The following is a 24,062-nucleotide window of genomic DNA, read 5'->3' on the forward strand; positions in this document are numbered from 1 at the left end:
TCCTGCCTCAGTCTTCCCACTGCGAGATTATAGGAACATAAGGCTCTGCTTGGCTTCCCGTTTTGTTTGGTTTGGCTTTTTGAGACAGGGTTTCTCTGTGTAGTCCTGGCTGTCCTGGAACTCACTCTGTAGACCAGGCTGACCTTGAACCCAGAGATCTGCCTGGCTCTGCCTCCTGAGTGCTGGGATTAAAGGCATGCGCCACCACCTGGCTCTAAAAATGTATTTCTTACATGCAGAATATATCTGAATCTTGCTTTTTTTAAATTCATCTTATTTAATACCTGCCCCCCCCCCCCCCCTTTAAACCAGCATAGATGTACTGGCTATTTTTTTGTTACTTGACACAAGCTAGAGTCGTTTGGGAAGAGGAACCCTCAACTGAGAAAATGCCCCCACCAGACTGGCCTGCCAGCAAGCCTGTGGAGGGCCAGCCCACTGTGCTTGGTGAACGGGGGCTATAAACAAGCAGGCTAAAGTCAGGTGCAGTGGCTCATGCCTTTAGTCCCAGCACTCAGGAGGCAGAGGAAAACTGGATTCTTTGAATTCAAGGCCAGCCTGGTCTATGTAGAGAATTACAGGACAGCCAGGGCTACAGAGACCCTGTCTGAAAAAAAAAATTAAAAACTAAACAAAAACACCAAAATCAGGCTAAGCAAAAGCCACATGAGCTAGCCAGTAAAGGATCCCTTCTCAATGGCTTCTGCTTTACTTCCTGCTTGAGTTTCTGCCTCGACTTCCCTCAGTGTCGGACTGTGACCTGGAAGTGTAAGCCAAATGAGCCCTTTTCTCCCCAAGCTGCTTTTGGTGATGATGTTTCATCACAGCTAGAGAGCATGGTTTGTACTGGGATGGGACCCTAAGGAGAGTTAAGAGTGAGAAAGAGAGAGATACTACCACCAAAGAGAGAAACACCACACACACAAAATAAATATATCTAAAAATTTTTAAAAAGAGGTGGGGGAGGGGAGCAGCCAGGGAGACTGCTCTGGGGGTAGAGTTTCCAGCATGCCGTGCATTGCATGCAGAGCTAACTACTGAGACCAATCCCTGTCCCACGAAGTGGCAGGAGAGAGCCAACTCTTGAACTGTCCTCTGAGCACCACAGTAAATAAGTAACTTTTTAAAAGCCTGGGAATATGGTTCAATGGCAGATTGCTTACCTGACGTGGACTAGGCCCTGGGTTCAATCCCAGCACCACTGTCCACATCCAATAAAGGAAAAGCCAGGCAGTGGTGGCGCATGCTTTTAATCCCAGCACTCAGGAGGCAGAGGCAGGCGGATCTCTGTCAGCTTGAGGCCAGCTGGTCTACAGAGTGAGTTCCAGACAACTAGAGCTGTGTGTATCTGTATGTGTGCACACACAGATGTGGAGGTGTGCATGTGTGCACACACAGATGTGGAGGTGTGTATGTGTGAGCATACAGATGTGGAGGTGCAGATGTATGTACACACAGATGTGGAGGTGTGCATGTGTGAGCACACAGATGTGGAGGTGCAGATGTGTGTGCACACAGATGTGGAGGTGCAGATGTGTGTGCACACAGATGTGGAGCTGCTTAGGTTACCTATGGTTGTGAACTGCCCCACACGGGTGCTTGTGCACGTGTATGTAAGTCAGAGGACAGCTTACAGAGTCCACTCTCTCCTACCATGTGGATCCTAGGGACTGAACTGTCACTCAAGCGGTCCTTTCTTTTGCCCTGACAGGTGGGTGCCTTTTCCGCTGTGTGAGAGGCTGGGTACTCTTGCTTTTCAGTTTCCCACTTGCCATGTTCTCTGCGAGCGGATCCATTTCCCTTTGTCAGTAACTTGTTCTGTCTAGAAACCGGACAGTGATTTTTCTGTGACCTCAGAACCCAGGCATTTCCTGTCTACGTGTTTCTGCTTTCTTTTGTCTCCTGTGCCCCTCTGGTCCCTCCGGTCCCTCCGGTCTGCAAGCCTGGGTCTTTCTCTGGGTCAGCACGGTATTTTCTACCCTGTAATTATTGTCTTTCCCCATCTGCTCCTTTTCTTCTTCTGGAGCCAGAACAAGTCAGCGTCAGAGCTATCGGGTCTAGAATCGAAGCCTGGTGTTTTTCTGATTATTTCCATCTTCTCTTATGTGCTCTGTGCTTTGAAATACTTTTTCCACTTGCCCATCCAAGCCACTGATTTGAGTCTTGCCAGAAACCATTCTGTCTTTCAGTACACATACTGGGTTTTGTTTTTTGTTCAAAAATAACCATTTTATTTCCAGAAAGTGATGGAGTTTGGGCTCTTGGACTTGGTTTTGTTTTTGTACATAACTTGGATATATTTAAGTGCTCCAGACTGCTTCTTGAGCAGTTGGATACTTCTTCTGGGTGGTCCCTATGCTTTCCAGTGGGCAAGGAACCAGCCAAAGTAACTGTATCTCTCTAGGGCCACAGCTCTGAGTCACTCTCTTCCAATATGCCCATAGCCCTGACCTCTGCTTAGAGGTTCCAAAGGTCAATGACTGCATGTAGCTGTCCACAGCGGGCCTTCTCTCCACTAACCCTGAGATCAAGTCCTCACCTGTACTCACTCCCCACTGGTACCAGCAGGGATGTGACTAAGGACAGGTGTTTGGAGACCCAAGTGGGAAAAGATGGAAATTCCCTTTGAACAGGAGTCCTCAAGCCTGAAGAACCACTTCTGGGACTCATTAATATCGATTGTGTTGGACTCTCTCTCATCCCAACCTCAACCCAAGAGTTTCTGATTCATTGGCTCACTAAGCCTGGAGTGAGGTCAGAGAATTTATAAATCCAACGAGTGGGCAGGGCTGGCCAAAACTGCTGGTCTAGGGGCCACACTTTAGGAACTATTGCTTTTGAGGCTGGAGGGATGGATGGCTCAGTAGTTAAGAGTACTTGCTGCACAACCATGAGGACCTAATTCAGATCCCAGCACCATATATCTGGCCAGGTGTGGCTGTACATGTCTGCATCTCCATAGAGACAGGAAGACCAGAGGATCACCAGGGCGGGCTGACTGCCAGCATAGCAAGAAACAAAAAAAAAAGATCCAGTTCAGGGAGAGACCCTGCCTCAAAGTAATAGGGAGACAGTGGTGGAGGAGTACACCCTGTACCCTCATCTGACCTCAGCCCAGATGTTTTTTTCAGAGTAAATGGCAGTAGATGAGCATTATAGAATGTGGAATTGGTTCTTTCTGTCATGTGTAGCTCAGGGATTAAACTCGGATTGTCAGGCTTGGCAGCGAGGGTCCCTCTGCTGTGAAATAATCCTTGCACTCACTGTGAAGATTTGTCACTGTGATTGGTTTAATGGAAAAGCTGGCTGGCCAATAGCTGAGCTGAATAAAGTTAGGTGGGAAAGCAAAATTGAGAATGCTGGTAAGGAGAAGGGCAGAGTCAGGAGTCACCAACCAGATGCAAAGGCAGCAGGAGATGAACATGCCATGCTAATAAAGGTACCACCATGTGGCAGAGCATTAATAAGGGATATGGGTTAACTTAAAATGTAAGAGCTAGTTAGTAATAAGCCTGAGCTATTGGCCGAGCATATGTAATTAATATAAGCCTATGAGTGAGATTTGAGAGTGGCTGTGGGACAGGAAAACTTTGCCTACACCTCTCCACTTAGCTCTGGATTGCTTCTTTTGCTGTTAGGCTAGATATTAACTCAATGTCAGGCAGGCATCACTTCCTGGTTCCATGCTGGGTCCTTGGTTTTGTTTCTGGTACCAAGGTTGGTAAACTGTAGAGCTGGGCTTTGTGGAGCCATGTGTCCTCCTGACTAGCCTTTGTGATGGCAGACAAGCCCCATGACAGAGCCCCAGCAAGGGTCAACTGTTGAGGGGTATTTGATCACACTGTGAAACCCAGAGACTGGGTTAACAAAAGCAACCTTGGATCAGGGGGCAGAGCCGGCGACTAGTTGACAGGAATTAGCCATAGAGAGTACTGAAGACCCGGTAAGATGGACAGAGAGATGCACAGGAAGGAGTTGGGGGGGGGCGGATTTAGAGATTCTCGGTCCTTTTTGGTTTGGGATGGTGTGGAGAGATGCTCTCTTGGCTGGGTTTCTGGCCAAAAAAGAAAGGCCAGCTGGTTGCTTCTCAGCTTCTCTGATCTAGCAGGTTTTCACCTCAATATCTGACTTCTGAGTCTTTCTTGGTAAATAGAACAACTTAGATTAAAAACAACAGTAAACCTCACCTAGGGCATAACCCAAGCAGGCCTGGATAATGATGGTTTGTGGTGGGCGGGACCGCTGTTTTTTCCTCCCACCATCTGACCTAGTCTACAGGTTTGCCTACTTCTGACTGGAGGAAGCTGGAAAGTCAGCTCCCCCTGGATTCAAATAACCACTTTCCCCTTTTTCCTGGCAAATTGCTCCCAACAGCACAGAGACAGCCCCTGCCCCAAATCTTCTGTCCCTACCTCCTCCCCTCCTGACCCTCTTCCCCACCATAACCAAACTAATATAAAGAATTATCTGTGATCCCTTTGGCTGTCTGCTCATTACTATTCACCATTGTGTGGCTTCGAGTCTACAAAGGGCCTCTCCTATTTTATAATGGGATATTGACTATAGTCAATCTATTATTGTCCTTCCCATTACAAAGACCTACTCTAATATGACTATAGTGGATAGTTTTATGTCAACTTGACACAAGCCAGAATCATCTGAAAGGAAGGAACTTCAAATGAGAAAATCCCCCCCCCCCATACAATCAGTCTGCAGGCAAGCCTTAGGGTATTTTCTTAATTAATAATTGATGTGGGAGGGCCCAGATAGCTGTGGGTGGTGCCACCCCTGGGCTGGTGGTCCTAGGTTCTATAAGAAAGCAGACTGAGCAAGTCATGAACAGCAAGCCAGTGAGCAGCACTCCTCCACGGCCTCAGTTCCTGCCTCCAGGTTCCTGCCCTGCTTGAGTTCTTGCCCTGACTTCTCTCAGTGATGGACTGTTACCTGGAAGTGTAAGTGAAATAAACATTTTCTTCCCAAGATGCTTTTGGTAATGGTGTTTTACCACAGCACCAGTAACTCTAGGACAGAAATTGAAGGAATGTGGTAGTTTGAATGAGAACAGTCCTCACAGGCTCATGTTTGAATACTTGGCCCCCAGTTGGGAAGGAATAGGTGATGTGGCCTTGTTGGAGGAGGTGTGTCACTTAGGGGTGGGCTTTGAGGTTTCAAAAGCCTATGCCATTCCAGTTGGCCTTCTCTCTCTGCCTCCTGGTTGTGGATCAGATGTGAGCTCTCAGCTACTGCTCCAGTGCCAAGCCATGTTACCATCATCACGGTCTTAGACTTTATGACCCTGTAGAACTGTGAACTGCAAATTAAATGCTTTCTTTTATAAGTTGCCTTGGTCATGGTGTTTTTGTCACAGCAACACAAAGATCTTCCAATCTTGAAAAATTGGAAGTCTTGAGTGAAAAGTATTGAAAACTTTTGTGCTTTCCTATACCTTTTTAATCTATACAAAGTAGGTAATGTATACTGCAAGATGGCTTAGCAGATAAAATCACTCGCCACCCCAGCTCGATGACCTGAGCTTAATCCCCAGAACCCAAGTAAAGGTAGAAGAAGAGAATCAACTCCAGAAAGTTGTCCTCTGGTCTCGTATGCACTGTGGCATGCAACCCACCTCCAGTAATGAATAGTTTATTTATTTTTATTTTTGTTTATTCTATAACTTTTATCACAGTTCACTTGTCTGTGTTTTTTAAAAGTATATTAACAGTGCTGCAGGTATATTTATCTCATGTCTACCAATATTGGTGCAGAATTTGTCATGTGTCCCACATTTTACGTATGTCTTTATCTGCAGTGGACAGTTAGTATGGACCTGAGAGGACAGGGATTCTCTGTGTAGCCTTGGCTGTCCTAGGACTCACTCTGTAGACCAGGCTGGCCTTGAACTCACAGAGATCGGCCTGGCTCTGCCTCCCGAGTGCTGGGATTAAAGGTGAGCACCACCACTGCCCGGCTCCCAAGTGCTGGTTCTCAAAAGTATATTTAACTTAACAAACAACTGCTGGATGGCCCCCAGGGCGGTCAGCCTGTGGTCTGTCTCTACTAGACTGTCCCTGCAGCTGTGTTAGAAATCAGTGGGTCATGGAGCTGGGGAGAAAGGTTCATTGGTAAATGCCTGCCACGGAAGCATGAGGACCTGAGTTTGGACCCACATAAAAGCAGGGAGTGGCAGCACACTTCCGCAACCTCTATGCTGGGGAAGTGGAGACAGGTGGTCCCCTGGAGTTCACTGGCCAGCCAGCCCAGCTGAGTCAAACTCCAGGTTCAGTGAAGATAACTTTCTCACAAAAATAAGGTGGAGGCCGGGCGGTGGTGGCGCACGCCTTTAATCCCAGCACTCGGGAGGCAGAGTCAGGCGGATCTCTGTGAGTTCGAGGCCAGCCTGGGCTACCAAGTGAGTTCCAGGAAAGGCGCAAAGCTACACAGAGAAACCCTGTCTCGAAAAACCAAAAAAAAAAAAAAAAAAAAAAAAAAATAAGGTGGAGTGCAATCAAGGGGAATACCCAATGTCTCTCCTGGCCTACACACACAGACACACACAGACACACACACACACACATACACACACATAAACACACACAGACTGTTATAAACATGTACAAACACTACACACAAAGGAGATTTTAAAATGACTCATATATTGTCCTGGTTAGTATTTGCCAACACAACACAGGCTAGGATCATCTAGGAAGAGAGAAAATTTGTCCAAGCCAGGCATGGTGGCACATGCCTTTAATCCCATCACTTGGAAGGCAAAAGCAGGCAGACTTCTGTGAACCTGAGGTCAGCCAGGGCTACTTAGTGAAACTCTGTCTCAAAAAAAGTGCAAATGAACAAGAAAGAAAATGCCTCAGTCAGATTGGCGTGCAGGCAAGACTGCAAGGCATTTTCTTTTTTAATATTTATTTTTTATTTACGTGTTTTTCTTACATGTATGTATGTGCACCATGTACATGCCTGAAACCTGCAGAGCTCAGAAGGGGGAGTTGGATTCCCTGGAACTGGAGTTACAGGTGGTTATGAGCCACCGTGTGGGTGCTGGGACCCAGACCTAGGTCCTTTGCAGGAGTAGCCAATGAGCTGAACCGATTAGCTCATCTCTCCAGTCTCAGTTACTGCAGAACTATATAAATCTCACAATGAGATAGTGTAAATTCTGCAATTTCTTTTTTGAGACAGTCTAAAAAAAGCTCAGGCTGGCCTTGAACTTGCTTGGTAGCTGAGGGTAACCTTGAACTCCTGGTCCTCCTGTCTCTACCTCCTAAATCCTGGGATTACGGACATACACCACAATGCCCAGTTTATGTTTTCGGGGCTCCATCCTAGGCTTTTACGCACACTAGGCAAATGCTCTACCAATGTGACCACATCCCTGGCCCACTTCTCCAACTTCTCCTTTTCTTTTTTCCAAGGTTATTCTAGATCATTTCTAATTCCATATAAATCTGAAAGTCAACTTGTTTGATTTCTTCAAACACCTTGCTGGATGGGCTAGCAAGAGGGCTCAGCAGGTACAGGAGCTTGCCACCAAGCTCTATGACTTGAGTTTGATCCTTGGAGCCACCATGATGGAAGAATTTACTCCAAGTTGTCCTCTGACCTCCACATGTGCACTGGAGCACAAGCATGCCCCACAGACATGTATAAAAAGCTAATTAGGGCTGAGCGGTGGTGGCGCACACCTTTAATCCCAGCACTCGGGAGGCCGAGGCAGGCAGATCTCTGTGAGTTCAAGTCCAGCCTGGTCTACAGAGTGAGTTCCAGGAAAGGTCCAAAGCTACACAGAGAAACCCTGTCTCAAAAAAACAAACAAACAAACAAAAAAGCTAATTAGTTGGGCTTTTATTGTTTTTTGTTTTGTTTTTCGAGACAGGGTTTCTCTGTGTAGCCCTGGCCGTCCTGGAACTCACTCTGTAGACTAGACTGGCCTCAAACTCAGAGATCTGCCTGGCTCTGTCTCCTGAGGGCTGGGATTAAGGGCATGTGCCACCACTGCCCCACTGCTAATTAGTTTAAATATATCCTCCATCCTCCATACCAAGTTCATGTCTTTTGTTAATAAAAATTACCCCACCAAATCCACATTTTGCTGCCCACATATACATAGTATGGAACCATCCCCTGGAGGATGGTCAATTTACCAGGGATCACACCCCTAAAGAAAACTGGCTCTCCCTCCCAAGCAGCCATTAATTATCAAAAGTTCTTCAACTTAAGCTGGGCAGTGGTGGCGCACACCTTTAATCCCAGCACTCGGGAGGCAGAGCCAGGCAGAGGACAGCCTGGTCTACAGAGTGAGATTCAGGACAGGCACCAAAGCTACACAGAGAAACCCTGTCTCGAAAAACCAAAATTAAAACAAATCTTTGGGGCTGGAGAGGTGGTGTAGAGGTTAAGAGCATTGGCTGTTCTTCCAGAGGTCCTGAGTTCAATTCCCAGCTACCACATGGTGGCTCACAACCATCTGTAATGAGATCTGGTGTCCTCTTCTGGCATGCAGGGATACATGCAGGCAGAACACTGTATACATAATAAATAAATCTTAAAAACAAAAAACAAAATTCTTCAACTTCAACCCACAAGCCCCCCTCCACTCCACACTGGAATGCAGACTTTCTTGATCTCATGTAGGCCACGGCTGTGGTGAGTTCATGAGCCCTCAGTCCCACCTTGTCCAGGTTCGGCCCTGCCCGCCCTGCCCTGGGCTCCTGCGACCTTTCTGCTTCCTCTTCTGCAATGTCCCCTGAGCCTCGGGCGAGAGCGTGTGATTCAGACGGACCATCTGTAGGTGCGAACTCCACACTGCTCTCTGCACTTTGGCCAGGTATTTCTGTGTTCATCAGCCTACACTGCCCAAAGGTTCTCCGACGAGGCTGGGAGCAGCACTCATCTATGGGTAAAGATGTCCTCTTCAGAGGGCAGTTTGAGACTAAGTCCATCTAGCAAAATAATAGTAGGAGGTGATGAATCTACCCAAAAAAAGGAAACAATGGCTTCTGGTGTTTCCAAGACATTCAAATGCTACCTCTTCCCAGGGCCCGGGCACTGCCCCCAGGGGAGTCCCTCTCATTAAGCCACACCCTTCATCCCTGTGAAGATTTTTGATTGGCTATAGGTCATTAAGCTACCTCCCACTAAACAAGCACCACCTACCCCAGTTCCATGATCACCCCAAACTCTAACTTCAGGAGCCCCAAGATCAAACTGTGCATGCTTGCTTGTGCCTTGGAGTTAGTAGTCAAGTGGGGGGGGGGCTCACTCCTGTCCCTGGTCACCTCAACTCCAACCCCAGCAATGAGCTCCCCAGAGGTGGGTTCCTGGTCAAATTTACAAAACCAGACATGGGTTTCCCATTACGGAGTGGGTCTTAATTCCCTAGAAAGTGGTTGGCTACCCCACATTCATGCCACTATAACCCTATAATTGAATTTTTTTTCTCTTTGTTTGTGACAGGGTCTCATTATATAGCTGACCTAGAACTTGTTATGTAGAACAGGCTGGCCTCAAACTCAGATCTGCCTGCATCTGCCTCTGAGCACTGGGATTAAAGTACCACCACGTCCATACTCCATATATAATTTTTAAAACCCATGCTGGGATTTTAATAGAGATTGTACTGAAGTTATATATCAATTTTGAGAGAACTGATAACTTGGCAAATACTGAATATTTTAATCCACAAACACAGTGTATTCCACCATTTATTTATGTCTCTAGCCATTACTGCCTTGGAGGTACCCAATCTCAAGTTTGACTAACAAGACTAGAGGTGTAGCTCAGTAGTGCTTTCATTGTACATTGAAGACGTGGTTCAGTCCCAAGCTGTCCACATGTGCACACACACCGTCTTCTTTTTCTCTTTTTAAATCTTAGCCTTGATGCCTATGATTGCTACCTCAGCACGTGACTCCACGGTGAAGATTTGGAACCACGATACTGGAGCTTGCCTTTTCACCTTGCCTCTGGATGGATCAGGACCCTTGACCTCCCTGGCTGTTGGTGACATCACCTCCTTGTTATGTGCAAGTTTCTACAGAGGAGTTCACTTACTAAGGGTGGACCACAGCCGAGGGCTGGAACTGCAGGAGGTGGCAGCCTTCTGAAGCAGAGACATTGACTGGACAATATCACACTATGGCCCCTCCTTTCTGTGTGGCTTTGTGTTTTTACACATGATCTTGGAGAGCAGAAAGAAAAAAAAAGAAATACTTCTTGTGTGCATGTGTGTGCCTGAATGCGAGTATATTATGTGCATACATGAGTCCATGGAGGTCAGAAGAGTTGGATCCCCTGGAACTGGAGTTACAGGTGTTGACAGACACCATGTGGATGCTGGGAACCTAAGCAGGGTCCTCTGCAAGAGCAGTAAGTGCTCTTAACTGATGAGCCATCTCTCCAGCAATCTCCCTCCCCCTTTTTTGAGACAGATCCTCAACTACATAGCCCTGGCTGGCCTCAAACTTGTGGAAATCCCCCTCTCCTCCCTCCTAAGTACTGGGATTAAAAGCTACAAGCATGTACCACCACACCCAACCTTTGTTCATTTTCTCCTGGCAATGTTTTTAGTTTTCTGTGTGTAGTGTCTGCAAATATTCTGGTGTAGATTTCCCCAAATATTTCATATTAACTGACATTATCATTTAGTTTTAATTTCTTATGGGAGTCTAACACAAGCCAAGGGATGTGTGTGGAGGTCAGAGAACATGTGGGAGTTGGTTCTCTCCTTCAAGCATGTAGGGATTGAACTCAGATTAGGCTTGGTGACCTTTAAATTATACACACACACACACACACTCACACACACAATTTTTTCTATACATACGTCTAGGTGTGTGGGCATGTGTGCAGCACAGTGCACAATGTGGAGGTCAGAGAACAACTTGAGGGAAGCTGTTTCTCTTCTACACTGTGGAATCCAGGGGTCAAAGTCATCCTTGGCAGTAAGCATCCTTGCCAGCTGAGCCATCTTATGTCACTCCTTATTGCCAAATTATATTCTACTTACTCATAAGTGGTGGATCTGGAGCGTGGGGCTGTCTCTACTTTTGCACACTTGGGTGATGTGCTGCGAATATTTGTGTTCGGTTTTGTGGGAACATGTTTTCACTGCTGAGCTCTGCACAGCTCCAGGGACTGGACAGGACTGGGGTAGGAAGGAAAAAAAGGACAGACAGACACACAGACACAGAAAAGCTAGGAGTGGGTGGTCTGGGCTCTCTGATGAAGAAGCCACAGCAAAGCAAGACACAGCTCAAAATAACAAGAGGGAAGGGCTGGAGAGATGGTTCAGAGGTTAAGGCTGCCCGTGCAGAGGGTCTGGGTTCAATTCCCAGCACTCACAAGGTAGTTCACAGCAGAGGCTCCGATGCTCTCTTCTGGCATCCACAGGCCTTAGACATTTTCAGGCACACATACACATTTATTAAAAAATTATCTCTGTCCCAGCACCTGGAAGGCAGAGCCAGGCGGATCTCTGTGAGTTCAAGGCCAGCCTGGTCTACAGAGCGAGATCCAGGACGGGCACCAAAACTACACAAAGAAACCCTGTCTCAAAAAAAAATTATCTCTGCATTGTAGTGAGTCTTTCTTGGATGGCCAGCCCCAAAATAATGACACAGAGACTTATTATTATAAAAGCTTGGCCTTAACTTGGGCTTGTCCCACTAGCTCTTATAACTTAAAATAGCCCATTTCTATTCATCTGTATTCTGCCACACGGCTCTTTACCTCTTCTCCATTCTGGATGTCTGGCTCCCTCTGTGTCTCAATGGCGTCTCTCCAGCACCTAGATTCTAACCCTCAGTTCCTCTCTCTGCCCTGAAGCCCCGCCTATTCTCTCCTGCCTATCTATTGGCCATTTAGGTCTTTATTAAACCAATCAGGTGCTTTAGGCAGGTGAGGCAAAACACAGACACTTTTTTTAATGACTTATTTATTTTATTTTATGTGCACTGGTGTTTTGCCTGCATGTATGTCCGTGTGTGGAGCTGGATTACAGACAGCTGTGAGCTGCCATGTGGGTGCTGGGAATTGAATTGAACTCAGGTCCTCTGAAAGAGAAGCCAGTGCTCTCAACCCCTGAGCCACCTCTCCAGCCCAGCACAGACACAGCTTCACACAGTGTAAACAAATATTCCGCAACTCTGCATTGGTTGTAGTTTGCAGAGAACAGACTTTTCACTGTTGTTAAAATTATTTCTAAGTATGTTTTTCTTTCTCGATGCTCCTATAAATGAAATTGTTGTAATTTCATTTTAGATCATTCATTGTGAATGGATAGAAATGTTATTCATCTCTCTATCTTGACAGGGGAGCTTTTTGAGACAGGGTTTCTCACACAGCTAAGGCTGGACTCAAGCTCTTTACAAAGCTTAGGGATGACCTTAAACTCCCCATCCCCTGCCTCTGTCTCTCAATGCATGTCCTGCCACACCCACTTTACATGTGCTCAACTATGCCTTAGAAGCTGAACTTTTCAGTAGTTTTAGATGGGCATTCAGTCACTGTGCTACATCTCCCTTTGTGTGTGTGTGGTATTATGGGTTAAACCAAGGACTTCACACACTCTAGTACGTCTAAGTTATTTTGGTGGATTTGCTACACACAATGCTATATATATATATATATATATATATATATATATATATATATATATATATATATATATATATATATAGAGAGAGAGAGAGAGAGAGAGAGAGAGAGAGAGAGAGAGGTAGTTTTGATTTTTACTTTCCAATATATAATGACTTTTATTTCATTTTCTTACCTAATTGCCCTGGCTAGAACCTTGAGCTTTGTGGTGAGTCCTTGCGGGGAAAGGAAGCAGGCATTATTATCTTGTTTCCAATCTCAAGGCAACACAGACTTTCAAATTACATGTGATGCTAGAAGTCAATAAACATGGGGCTGGAGAGTGGTAAAGAGCACTGACCGCTCTTTCAGAGTTCCTGAGTTCAAATTCCAGCAACCACATGGTGGCTCACAACCATCTATAGTGGGGATCTGATGCCCTCTTCTGGCATAAAGGTGTACATGATAGAGCACTCATATACATAAAATGAATAAATAAATCTTTTTTTAAAAAGTCAATAAACATAAAACAATAAAGATACAGTGAAAACAAGGATGTTTTTTTGAGAACAACTTCAATTAATCAGAGTCCATGAACGACAGAACTAGTAAGATACTATACAGCTCTATGAGGAAACTTGTGGGAACTGGCTCACAAGTCTGAAGGCCGAGAATTTCTGTAATACACTACCTACAACCTAAAAGACCAGGAGGACCAGCTGTGTAATTCAATCTAGGTTCAAGGGCATGAGGACAGGTGGTGTGACCCCTGGCCTGAGGTCAGAGCCCTGGAACAGGAGCTCCAGGGCTGGAGTCAGGAGACAGGAGACGACGATGCTCCCGATCAGGAAGTGTCCTCAAGGACCGGATAATGCACACCCACAGTGGAGAGTCAAATTCTTTACTCAGTCTCCTGATTCAAATTCTACTACCTCTTCAGAAACATCCTCAGAAACAGTATTTTAACACCATCTAGACATCCCTCAGCCCAAGCCAAGTTGTCACATAAAATTAACCATCACAACAATAAATCTCTAACTGAGATGAACAGGAAAAAGAGAGAAAACATAATCAACACTATCAGAAACGAAGCTGGCAATACCACAGATCCTGAAAGGATGGTAAAGAAACAAGTCTGTGTTGGTAAGTCCCACAGCCTGGCTGGAGCAGACAACTTTCTTTTTACCTTTTTTCTTTTTTTTTTTTTTTTTTTTTTGGTTTTTCGAGACAGGGTTTCTCTGTGTAGCTTTGCGCCTTTCCTGGATCTCGCGCTGTAGACCAGGCTGGCCTCGAACTTACAGAGATCCGCCTGCCTCTGCCTCCCGAGTGCTGGGATTAAAGGCGTGCGCCACCACCGCCCGGCTCTTTTTACCTTTTTATAGTATTATTTATTTGACACATGTGTGGTAGTGTGCATATGTGCATATCGGAGGACGCCTTGTAGCAATCGGGGTCTGTCCTTTCACCTTGTGGGTCTTGGGGATTGAACTCAGTTCTTCAAGCTTGTGAGCAAGTGCTTTTAGCAGCTGAGGAATCCGACTGGCCTGATAAATTCATTTTTTTGAGTCAGGGTCTTACTATTTGGCCTTGGCTGGCTTAGAACTAGCTAGCCATGTAGACCAGGCTGGCCAAGAACTCATAGAGATCCACCTCCCTCTGCCTCCTGAGTGCTGGAATTTAAAGGTATGTGCAATTATGCCAGCTTCAATAAATTTCTTGAAAAAACAAAACTACCAGTTAATAAAGATGAAATAATCATAATAGTCTTTATCAATTAACTAAGTGGAATTTTTTTTTTCTTTTGAGACAGGATCTCACTATGTACCTCTGGCTGGACTGGAACTCTCTATGTAGACCAGGCTGGCCTTGAACTCACAGAGATCCCCCTGCCTCTGCCTCCTGAGTGCTGGGTAAAGGCATGAGCCATCATGTCTGGTTTTCAAAAAAACATATTATGTGCACTCATGTACACATGCACACATACATTTTTAAAATTACATCTTTGTGTGTGTGTGTGTGTGTGTGTGTGTGTGTGTGTGAACATCCATGCCAGGGGATCCATGTAAAGCCAGTGAACAACTTCCAGGAGTCAGTTCTCTTCCTCAGCCATGTAGACGCTAAGATTCAAGCTTAGGTTATTGGGCTGAGCAGGAACCACCTCAATCTGATGAGACATCTCAACAGCCCCAGGAGCTAACTGTTCCCTGTGTAAGAAAAAGCTGAAAACAGGCGACAAATTACTATGTGGCCAGAAATAGTGGTGCAGCCTTTAATCCCAGAATTCAGGAGGCAGAGGCAGAAGGATCACTGTGAGTTTGAGGCCAGCGTGGTCTACAGAGTGAGTTACAGAACAGCCAGAGTTACACATAGTGAGACCCTGTCTAAAAAAATTTTTTAATCAAATAAGTAAATAAAATAACTTAATGTGTGATCTGATTTTGTTGGTAGTAGAGGATATGCTAAAAACATATTCTAGGAATATTGTCAAATTTGGGCCATCAGGTTAAATCCCTGTACCATGCAAAAAATTTCAGTCTAAAGAGATCTGTCACCATGTTATAACTCAGCCCAGAGGCCCAGCGGGCTCTACCACAACCTCTGAGACGTGAGGAGGGCTCAGAGAACCACAGGAAAGTGGAGCATGCCCTAGAAGCTGGGATAGGATCATTTGAGGACAGAGCTGTGAACTTCACCTGACAGGAGTTACGGGACCCTCTCTCTACATGGATGTGACACCCAAGAGCCATAACAGCCTGGTGGTATTCTTGGACACTGCAAGACCAACCTGAGTGGTCCTCAGGTGGGAGCATGGACTTGGGCCCCAAAGCACAGCAGAATCCTCAATTGGGGGCCTCCAGAACAGTAGCAAGCTCTCTACCGCTGAACTACACCTCAGCCTTTAAGTGCTTTCCAAAAAACAGTGGCGATCCCAAACAACATGAAGGGCTAACTAAATTATGGGTCTTCATGGGTACAGTCTGGCCTTGAAACTGACATACACCCAAGGACTCCTGATCCGTCTGCCTCCATTTCCACAGTTCTGGGATTACAGGTGTGTGCTACCATGCCTGGATTCTAATGTAGTCCTGGAGCTCAAAGTCAAGCCGGCATGACTGCTAGGCAAACACTCTACCAAGCAAGCTACATCCTGAGCCATATATTTTGTGGGGGGGTGAGGATTTTTTTAAAGAATGGTAAGTAGCAGGGCTGGAGGGATGGCTCAGTGGTTAAGAGCACTGGCTGCTCTTCCAGAGGTCCTGAGTACATTGCCCCAGCACCCACATGGTAGCTCACACCTGTCTGTAACTTGTTTCAGGGGATCTGACACCCTCACATAGACATACATGCAGGCAAAACACCAATGAATATAAAGATAAAAATAAAGAAAACATACCAAAATATAATTGAAACTTCAGCTTTATTGTCCTATTTGAAAAGTATGTAATATTTGTTGCATAATAAAATGGAGAAGCACAAAAGGTCCAAGAGGTTTGATTTAGAAACTGCCTATTATCCCATTCCAGGGAAATATGCTAACCTTTGCCACAGTTATTCATCAGCCTTTTCCTATGTATTTTTTTTAGCATAACTCAGATACCACAATTATATAAACCCATATCCAACTTTTTCAAAATATCATACCATTTCCCTCATATTAATAAAAATTCTTTGTAAACATAAATTTAATGAGAATATTTCCTTTGTTTTTTTTTGAGACAAGGCTTTCTCTGTGCAGCCCTGGCTGTCTTGGAACTCACTCTGTAGACCAGGGTGGACTTGAACTCAGAGATCTTCCTGTCTCTGCCTCTCAAGTACTGGGATTAAAAGCATTCGCCACCACACCCAGCTTAATGAAAGCGTATTTCATAAAAACATACTGTAGTGTATTTAAGCACCCTCCTAATAGCAAATACTTAGCTAAGAGAGCTAGTGTGAGGAAGCACACACCGTCAGGGCCACAGTGTCCTAGAAAGGTTGCTTCTGAGAACCCAGGAGGCTATGCAGAGCTTGGGTGAGGTGGACAGAGGGAGCAGTTCACAGGTCCTGGCCCAGACGCTCCAGCTCGCACAGAAGGAAGTCTATATCAGCCTGGACCAGTGTGGGGTTGGCCACCACCATTCGAAAGAAGTTGGCCCGGGTCCCATGGGGCTGGTAGCCAATCATCATGGAGCCCTTCTTCACCATGCGCTCCTTGAGCACAGGTGCCACCTGTGAGTGATGGAGGGCGCGCTGAAGCAGCTGGTCTGGCTGCCTGGACCACCTGGCTCCAAAGGCTGTCTCCCGCATCCTGCCACCTTCCTGCCACCTTCCGCAGCCGACTCACCGCTCACACCCTTCTCCACCACATGCAGCCTGAGTTACCTTCTCTGACTTCTGCTTTCTTCCGCCCTGTCCTGTCTCCAAGGAAACTGGAGCCGGCCGGGAACATCATCCAAGCAGACTCACCTCTGATTCCCAGCACTGCTCCTCCTGGATCTCAAGCCTTCACCCTCAATTCCTTCTCTCCCCTCTTAGTGCCTGACATAGTTTGACCTGTACCATGTGACCGAGTGGTAACTTACAAAACACCTTGAACACAAGTATAAACAAACAGCTCCTCTTCTGCAGCGACAGCCCAGGAGGGCAGGGCACTGGTGCCGCCAGGTTCCTAAGCATCCAGAACTAATCCATTCTTTTTTTTGTTTTGTTTTCTGAGACAGGGTTTCTCTGTGTAGTTTTGGTGGCTGTCCTGGATCTCGCTCTGTAGACCAGGGTGGCCTCGAACTCACGGAGATCCGCCTGGCTCTGTCTCCCGAGTGCTGGGATCAAAGGTATGCACCACCTGGCTGCAGAACTAATCCATTCTTAAGGATAGGGACATAACGTATCTTCCTGCCTCTAAAAGCACGCCTGGGATGATCTTTCTAGGTTCTGTCCCCAGCACAGCGGCAAAGCTACAGACGTCTGTGTGCCGCACACGGGTGAGTCCCTCCGGTAACACCCTTCTGTCTCCTTACTTTCCGGAAACATATCCTTCTCCCCACCTGCACCCCACAAAGAAAGAAGACAAGAGGGTGCTCTCCAGAGCTTGCCATCTCATGAGCGAGGACATGTTGTGCCAGGCACAACCAGCAGAGGGCAGGAATACACCAGTGGCTTAGTTCCCCGAATTAGGTCACCCAGAGGGCAAGCCTACCTGAGACAGCCTCTGGCTGTAATCTGGGCTCTCCTTCTTCCCCCGCAGGCTGGGAGGCACAAACCAGAAGCACACATTGACAAACTCAGGCTGAGGGGAGGATGAGGACGGCATGAGCTGAGGAAGCGGGTGTTTCCCTGTGTCCACTCCTGGTCCTTCAGGAGGCTTCATGTACGGAATGGGGGATGGGCATTCAAAGGATCCAGGAGTCCTACCTCCATGACCAATTCAAATCCTTCTCGCTTTTTTATCTCCTCCACCAGGTACCTGGGAATAAAGGGTGAGAAAGCACAGTGGAGGAAAGGCAGAGGCGGGAAAACGGAAGAGACCCACAGAGGCACAAGGACGCCAATGGAGACTGGAAGAGACGAGATCTGGGGTCCTTCCACACTTACCGGGTGAGAGCAAAGGCCTGGTCGATGCGCTGTTCCAGCCCTTGCCCGCCCTGTGCCTTCCACATGAGCCACAGCTTCAGACAGTCCACGCGGCGGCCACACTGCACCACCTTGTCTCCAGTGTCCAGAGCCACATCGTAGAACTTGTCCTGCTGGAAGAGGTAGCTGGCCTGGGACCCATGGCAGCGCTTGAGCAGGTTCTGTGGGGAAGGAGCCGTCAGAGCAGACCTCCCTACAGGGTGACACGGAGGGGTCTCAACAGGGCCTCCCCTCCCCTCTCCCTGCAGCTGGGCAGCACTGAGGACAGCTGCCAGCCAACCCTGACCTCTCTCTGGGTTGCTCCCAACACCAGAGCTCTTCCCAAATTCTGCACTGGATCCCCCTGACCGCAACGACGAGCTAGAAACCCTCTCTGTCCCATGAGAACAGGCCACTGGGTGCATGGGAGCTCGACACAGGGTTAGGGTGGCCACAGGAACTTGGTTTCAGTTGGGAGGGTAAAGGGAACACATTCAGGCTGGATTCCTCCATGGCGAAACAGGGAAGCTAAGGAGGGCCGGGGTCTGGGGTGAGGGCAGACCCACCGAGGTGTCCCGGAGAAGAAGAGCGGAGCACTGCAGCCCTGCACCGAGAAGCTTGTGAGGGTTCCAGGCCACGGAGTCAGCCCTGGGCGAGACAGCACGGCTGGGTCAGTGGTTCCTCCTCCACCTGCCTAGCAGAGCCTTCCTCTCCTTCCAGACACCCAGTGAAGGGCCTACCCCTTCCCCAGCAGCCAGAAGGAAGTCCCAGGCCTGCCCTCCCTCTAACCATCAATCAATCATCTTTCCAGTTTTCATCCCACCCCTCCCCAGCTTCCCTAGTTTGTGACTATTGTGAGGACCAAAGTTTTGAAGAAAGGGGTTCGGGAAGGAGGCTGTATGCACCTCTGGATCCCATCCAGGAGATGCCTGTGTGTCCGGGACAGCAGGACGCTCCCACCCCAGGCAGCCTGTGGAGCAGGAGGAACAGCGTGGGTCTTGGCCTCAGAGGGGCCCACCCTACCCCCTCGACCCGAGTCTCACTCACATCCACATGGAACCATAATCCGTGACGCTGGCAAACATCAGCAATCGCATCCAGAGGGTCAAAGGCCCCGAGCACGGTGGTACCAGAGGTGGCACTGACCAGAAACGGCACAGAGCCCTGTTGCCAAAAGGTAGAGAAGAAAGAGTCATTGGTAAAGCTGTTCAGATGCTGGTGATGTGCCCTACGCTCTCTGCACGCCTGTCCCCAGCCCTGCACCAACCTCCTCTGCAATCTGCGGGCAGGGACACTAGGGTTCACAGATACAGCAGAACCTAGGTCCACCGTTCCCGTGGTTTGTGCTCTTTCACTTTCAGTGTTGGGCTGGGCAGACAGCTCAGTCAGTAAAGTTAACTACCTTGAAAATACATGGACCTAAGTTCGATTCCCAGAATCTATGTAAACACACACACACACACACACACACACACACACACACACACACACACACACCCTCTAGCCTGTAAACCCAGCTCTGGGGAGACAGAGATAGGTAGGCCCTGGGGCTTGCTGGCCAGCTAGCCTAGCTTTGCTGGTGAGCTCCAGGCAGAAAAAGATCATCTCAAAAAGCAAGGTGGAAGGCTCCTGGGGAGCAACGCCAGAGGGTGATGATAGAGTTCCACGTGCACACGAACACACACACAAACATAAGCACTGAAGAGGCATACTGAAAAGCCCCACACTACAAAGTTCATACCGACATCAGATCAGTGATTAAGAACCTTAGCCTACCCCAAAGAGAAGCCCAAGCATGGACGGCTTCACTGATGAATTCTATCAAACATTTAAAAACTGAACACTGCCGGGCGGTGGTGGCACACGCCTTTAATCCCAGCACTCGGGAGGCAGAGGCAGGCAGATCTCTGTGAGTTCGAGGCCAGCCTGGTCTACAGTGCGAGATCCAGGAAAAGCGCAAAGCTACACAGAGAAACCCTGTCTCGAAAAACCAAAAAAAAAAAAAAAAACTGAACACTGCTGGGTTGGAAAGACAGCTCAGCAGTTAAGAGCACAGAACCAGCTGCGCTTCCAGAGGACCCACACATACATAAAATATCTTAAAGCAGTAAAAGCACTGGCTGCTCTTCCAGAGAATCCAGGTTCAAGTTCCCACATGGCAGCTCACAACTGTCTGTAACTCCATTCTCAGGAGACTCAGCACCCTCTTCTGGCCTCCCTGGGCACCAGGCACACACGTGGCATATAGACATACATACAGGCAAACCACACATACATATAAAAATAAAATTAAAATTAAAAAAACAATAAATAGATATTACCAGTTTACAAATACTTCCTCCCCACAAACAGAATGCATAAAACCAACTAGAGCTGGAGATCGAGACAGTGCAGTGCAAGAGCACTTACCTAGCTCACCTGAGGTCTTAAGCAGAATCTCCAAAACCAACCACACAAAAAGCAAACAGCAATAACAAAACACATCAGGCAACTGTGTGCACACACAAAGGAACGTGAACACAAAAATGAAACCAAGAAGCAGGCATTGACGGCACACGCCTTTAATCCCAGCACTTGGGAAGCAGAGGCAGGAGGATCTCTGTGATTTTGAGGCCAGCCTGGTCTATACGGAGAGCTCAGGACAGCCAGGGATACACAGTGAGATCCTGTCTCAAAAAGACAAAAGAAGGGGCCTGGAGAGATGGCTCAGAGGTTAAGAGCACTGACTGCTCTTCCAGAGGTCCTGAGTTCAATTCCCAGCACCCACATGGTGGCTCACAACCATCTGTAATGAAATCTGGTGCCCTCCTTTGTATACATAATAAATAAATAAATAAAAATCTTTAAAAAAAAAAAAAAGACAAAAGAAACTAAGAAAATAATCTCCTGTAGCCAGGCCTGGTGGTGCTAGCCTATCATCAAAGCTATTCAAGCAGCTGAGGAGGATTGATACGTTCAAAGCCAGCCAGGGCTACAAGGAGAAACCCTCTCTCTCAAAAAAAATAAATAAATAAATAAATAAATAAATCAGTCAATCAGTTAATTAATTAAAGCCCCAAAAGAGAGCTCTGGGGATAGTTTGGTGATGGAGCATTCGCTTGGAACGTTCAATGCCCTAGGTTCCATCGCCAGTACTAAACACATACACACAAAACCAAAATTACAAAAAGTCAAAAGACCTGCAGGTGTGGCTCCGCACTCTGTAATCCTGGCACTTGGATTTAGAGGCAGGAGGATCAGGAGTTCAAGGCCAGCCTGGGTTACACAGGACTCTGTCTTAAAAAAAAAAAAAAAAAAAAAAAAAAAAAAAAAAAAAAAGACCTAACTGTAAGAATTTAAATTATGCTCTGTGTGTGTGTGTGTGTGTGTGTGTGTGTGTGTGTGTGTGTGTGTGGTGGTGCATGCCTTTAATCTCAGCACTTGAGAGGCATAGTCAGGTGGGTATCTTTGAGTTCAAGGTCAGTGTGATGTGGGTTCCAGGCCATTGAGGGCTACATACTTAGACACTGTATCAAAATATAAAAACAAAAATAATGTAAATTATAAGGAACTGGGCAGAAGGCTCAGCAGTTATGAACATTGCTGCTTCCAGCAGACCTGAGTTTAACCTCAGCACCCACGCTGGATGACTTATAACTACCTGCAACTCCAGTTCCACATGATCCAACGCCCTCTCTGGTCTCCACGGGCACACGGGCAGTGCGCTCACACGCACATGCACACACAGACATATATACACATAGTTAATTAAAAGTATAAAACACTTAAAATATTAAAAGAAACTTTGTGCTTTTTGTTTAAATAAGACACGATATCCAAAGCACAAGGAACCAAGGCAGGGGTGGGGTGGGCAGCAGGATGGCCAGAAGTAACAGTGTTTGCCACCGTCTTACAGTTTGTGTGACTCCTGAGCCTCCCATGATGGAAGGACAGAACTGACTCTCTGACCTCCATATGCATACTTAAGGGGCTGAGGCAGGAGGATCACTTCAAGTTTGAAGTCAAGTTGGGCTACACAAGAGGACCTTGACTCAAAAACAAAAAAAAAAATTAAAAATGGAATTATCAGTAGGTTCCACTTCTGGTATGAATCCTCCAAACCACAAGGGGAGTGCTATGGTCTTGGTATGGTTTTGTGTCACTGTGAACTATTAAGAGAGTAGAAATTTAATCCAACTGTGATGCCTGGGGGTGGGAGTGGGGTGACTGGGCTTACTTAAGGTCACCAGGTGGCCCTTATGGTTACCTCTATAGCTGAGTAAGGAGAGACCGGAGGAGACACCCACACCTGGTCCCTGTCTCTTACCATGTGATGTCCTGTACTGACTCGGTGCTCTGCCAGCAAGAAGGCCATCACCAGGTTTAAGCCTTGAACCTTGGACCAGAGCTGGGAGCCAAAATAAACCTCTTTTCTTTATTAAGTTACCCGGCTCAGGTACTTCACTGTACTAACTAAAAGTAGACTAACACAGGGTCTTAAAGAGGTAGTTGTCCAGCCGGGCGGTGGTGGCACACGCCTTTAATCCCAGCACTCGGGAGGCAGAGCCAGGTGGATCTCTGTGAGTTCAAGGCCAGCCTGGGCTACCAAGTGAGTTCCAGGAAAAGGCACAAAGCTACACAGAGAAACCCTGTCTCGAAAAACCAAAAAAAAAAAAAAAGAGGTAGTTGTCCAAACAGCGTTATCTGCAATAACTAGAGTGTAGAAGCAACGTAATATTGATTGCTGGATGAACGGATACTCAAACAACAAATACATAGAGTAGAAATTAAGGGTTTGTTTGTTTGTTTTTGTTACTGTTGTTGTTTGTTGCTGTTTTAGTTTTTTCAGACAGGGTTTCTCTGTGCAGCCCTGGTGTCCTGGATCTCGCTATGTAGAGCAGGCTGGCCTTGAACTCAGATCAGCCTGCCTCGGCCTCCCGAGTGCTGGGATTAAAGGCATGCACTACTGCCACCCAGCAGAAATCAAGTTTTAACACACGAACTTTCAGACAGACTCAAACCATATCCAAGTCGCAGTAATCTGGACTGCCCTCTGCAAATGTAGTAATGCCCCACCCCCAGCCACTGTCAGAAAACAAAGTGAAGGCAGATCGGCACACTTCCAAATGTCCTCTCAGGACAGAGCGGAGTCAAAGGCAGCCCCTGCCCCAAGAACGTCCACAGATGGGGAGGGCTGTGTGGGGAGTGGAACATTCTAGCAGGGAAAGTAGGTTCTCCCAGCTCTCCAGCGTCAGCGCCAGCGCAAGCTCGGGATGTTCTTGTCTGGCCACCACCTGATGCATGCCTCTTCTCCCTGCAGCCTCAAGCACCGTTCCTGAGGGTGTCCCACCCCACTGCTCTCTCACCTGACTTGATTTTACTGATGCTCCTGCCGGCCTCTGGGACAGCAAACACAATCGTTTTATAACGATCTATGGGTGTTGATCCTCCTTACACTAATAAAAATAACCTATCAAAATAAAACGAGTGAGGTGGAGAGGTAGTTCAATGGTTAAGGGAACTCACTGCTCTTGCAGAGGACCCAGGTTCGGTTCCCAGCACCCACACAATGGCTTACAACTACCTGTAACTCTAGTTCTAGGAGATCTGACATCCTTTTCTGATCTCCATTGGCTCCTGAACACACACACACACACACTCACACACACACATATACACATACACACACACACACACACACACACACACACACACACACACACACACACACAGAGATAGGTAATATCTATTATGATGATAGATACATGTCTGATAAGCACATAACAAGATTCTCAATATCATTAATTAAATAAGGAAATGAAAATCAAACTACGCTGGGGTGGTGGTGGTGGTGGTGCGCGCCTTTAATCCCAGCACTCGGGAGGCAGAGCCAGGCGGATCTCTGT

The 24,062-nt window shown here is 47.1% G+C and overlaps 1 protein-coding gene across 14 annotated transcripts in view; it reads right to left on the bottom strand.

Moving 5' to 3' along the window:
* Csad (cysteine sulfinic acid decarboxylase) overlaps window positions 1-24,062 on the bottom strand; it is a 52,720-nt gene that overhangs the window by 9,831 nt on the left and 18,827 nt on the right. For 7 of the 14 annotated variants that reach the window (XR_008220719.1, XR_008220718.1, XR_008220716.1 and 4 more), the window contains exons 9-14: window positions 19,225-19,341; window positions 19,083-19,147; window positions 18,744-18,825; window positions 18,160-18,359; window positions 17,980-18,031; window positions 17,765-17,854 (exon numbers count right to left, since the gene is read on the bottom strand). Coding sequence is in view for 9 of the 14 variants with exons in the window: in XM_052749044.1 (XP_052605004.1) it covers window positions 17,765-17,854; window positions 17,980-18,031; window positions 18,160-18,359; window positions 18,744-18,825; window positions 19,083-19,147; window positions 19,225-19,341 (606 nt within the window). In the remaining 5 variants the exon portion in view is untranslated. Of the gene's footprint in view, window positions 1-15,987; window positions 16,798-17,764; window positions 17,855-17,979; window positions 18,032-18,159; window positions 18,360-18,743; window positions 18,826-19,082; window positions 19,148-19,224; window positions 19,342-24,062 lie in introns of those variants that run through there. The other 7 variants (XR_008220720.1, XM_052749049.1, XM_052749050.1 and 4 more) reach the window with 4 other exon arrangements.

Source organism: Peromyscus californicus, unplaced genomic scaffold, assembly GCF_007827085.1.
Source record: "Peromyscus californicus insignis strain IS unplaced genomic scaffold, ASM782708v3 Scaffold_20__1_contigs__length_68692818, whole genome shotgun sequence".
NCBI classification, from domain to species: domain Eukaryota; kingdom Metazoa; phylum Chordata; class Mammalia; order Rodentia; family Cricetidae; genus Peromyscus; species Peromyscus californicus.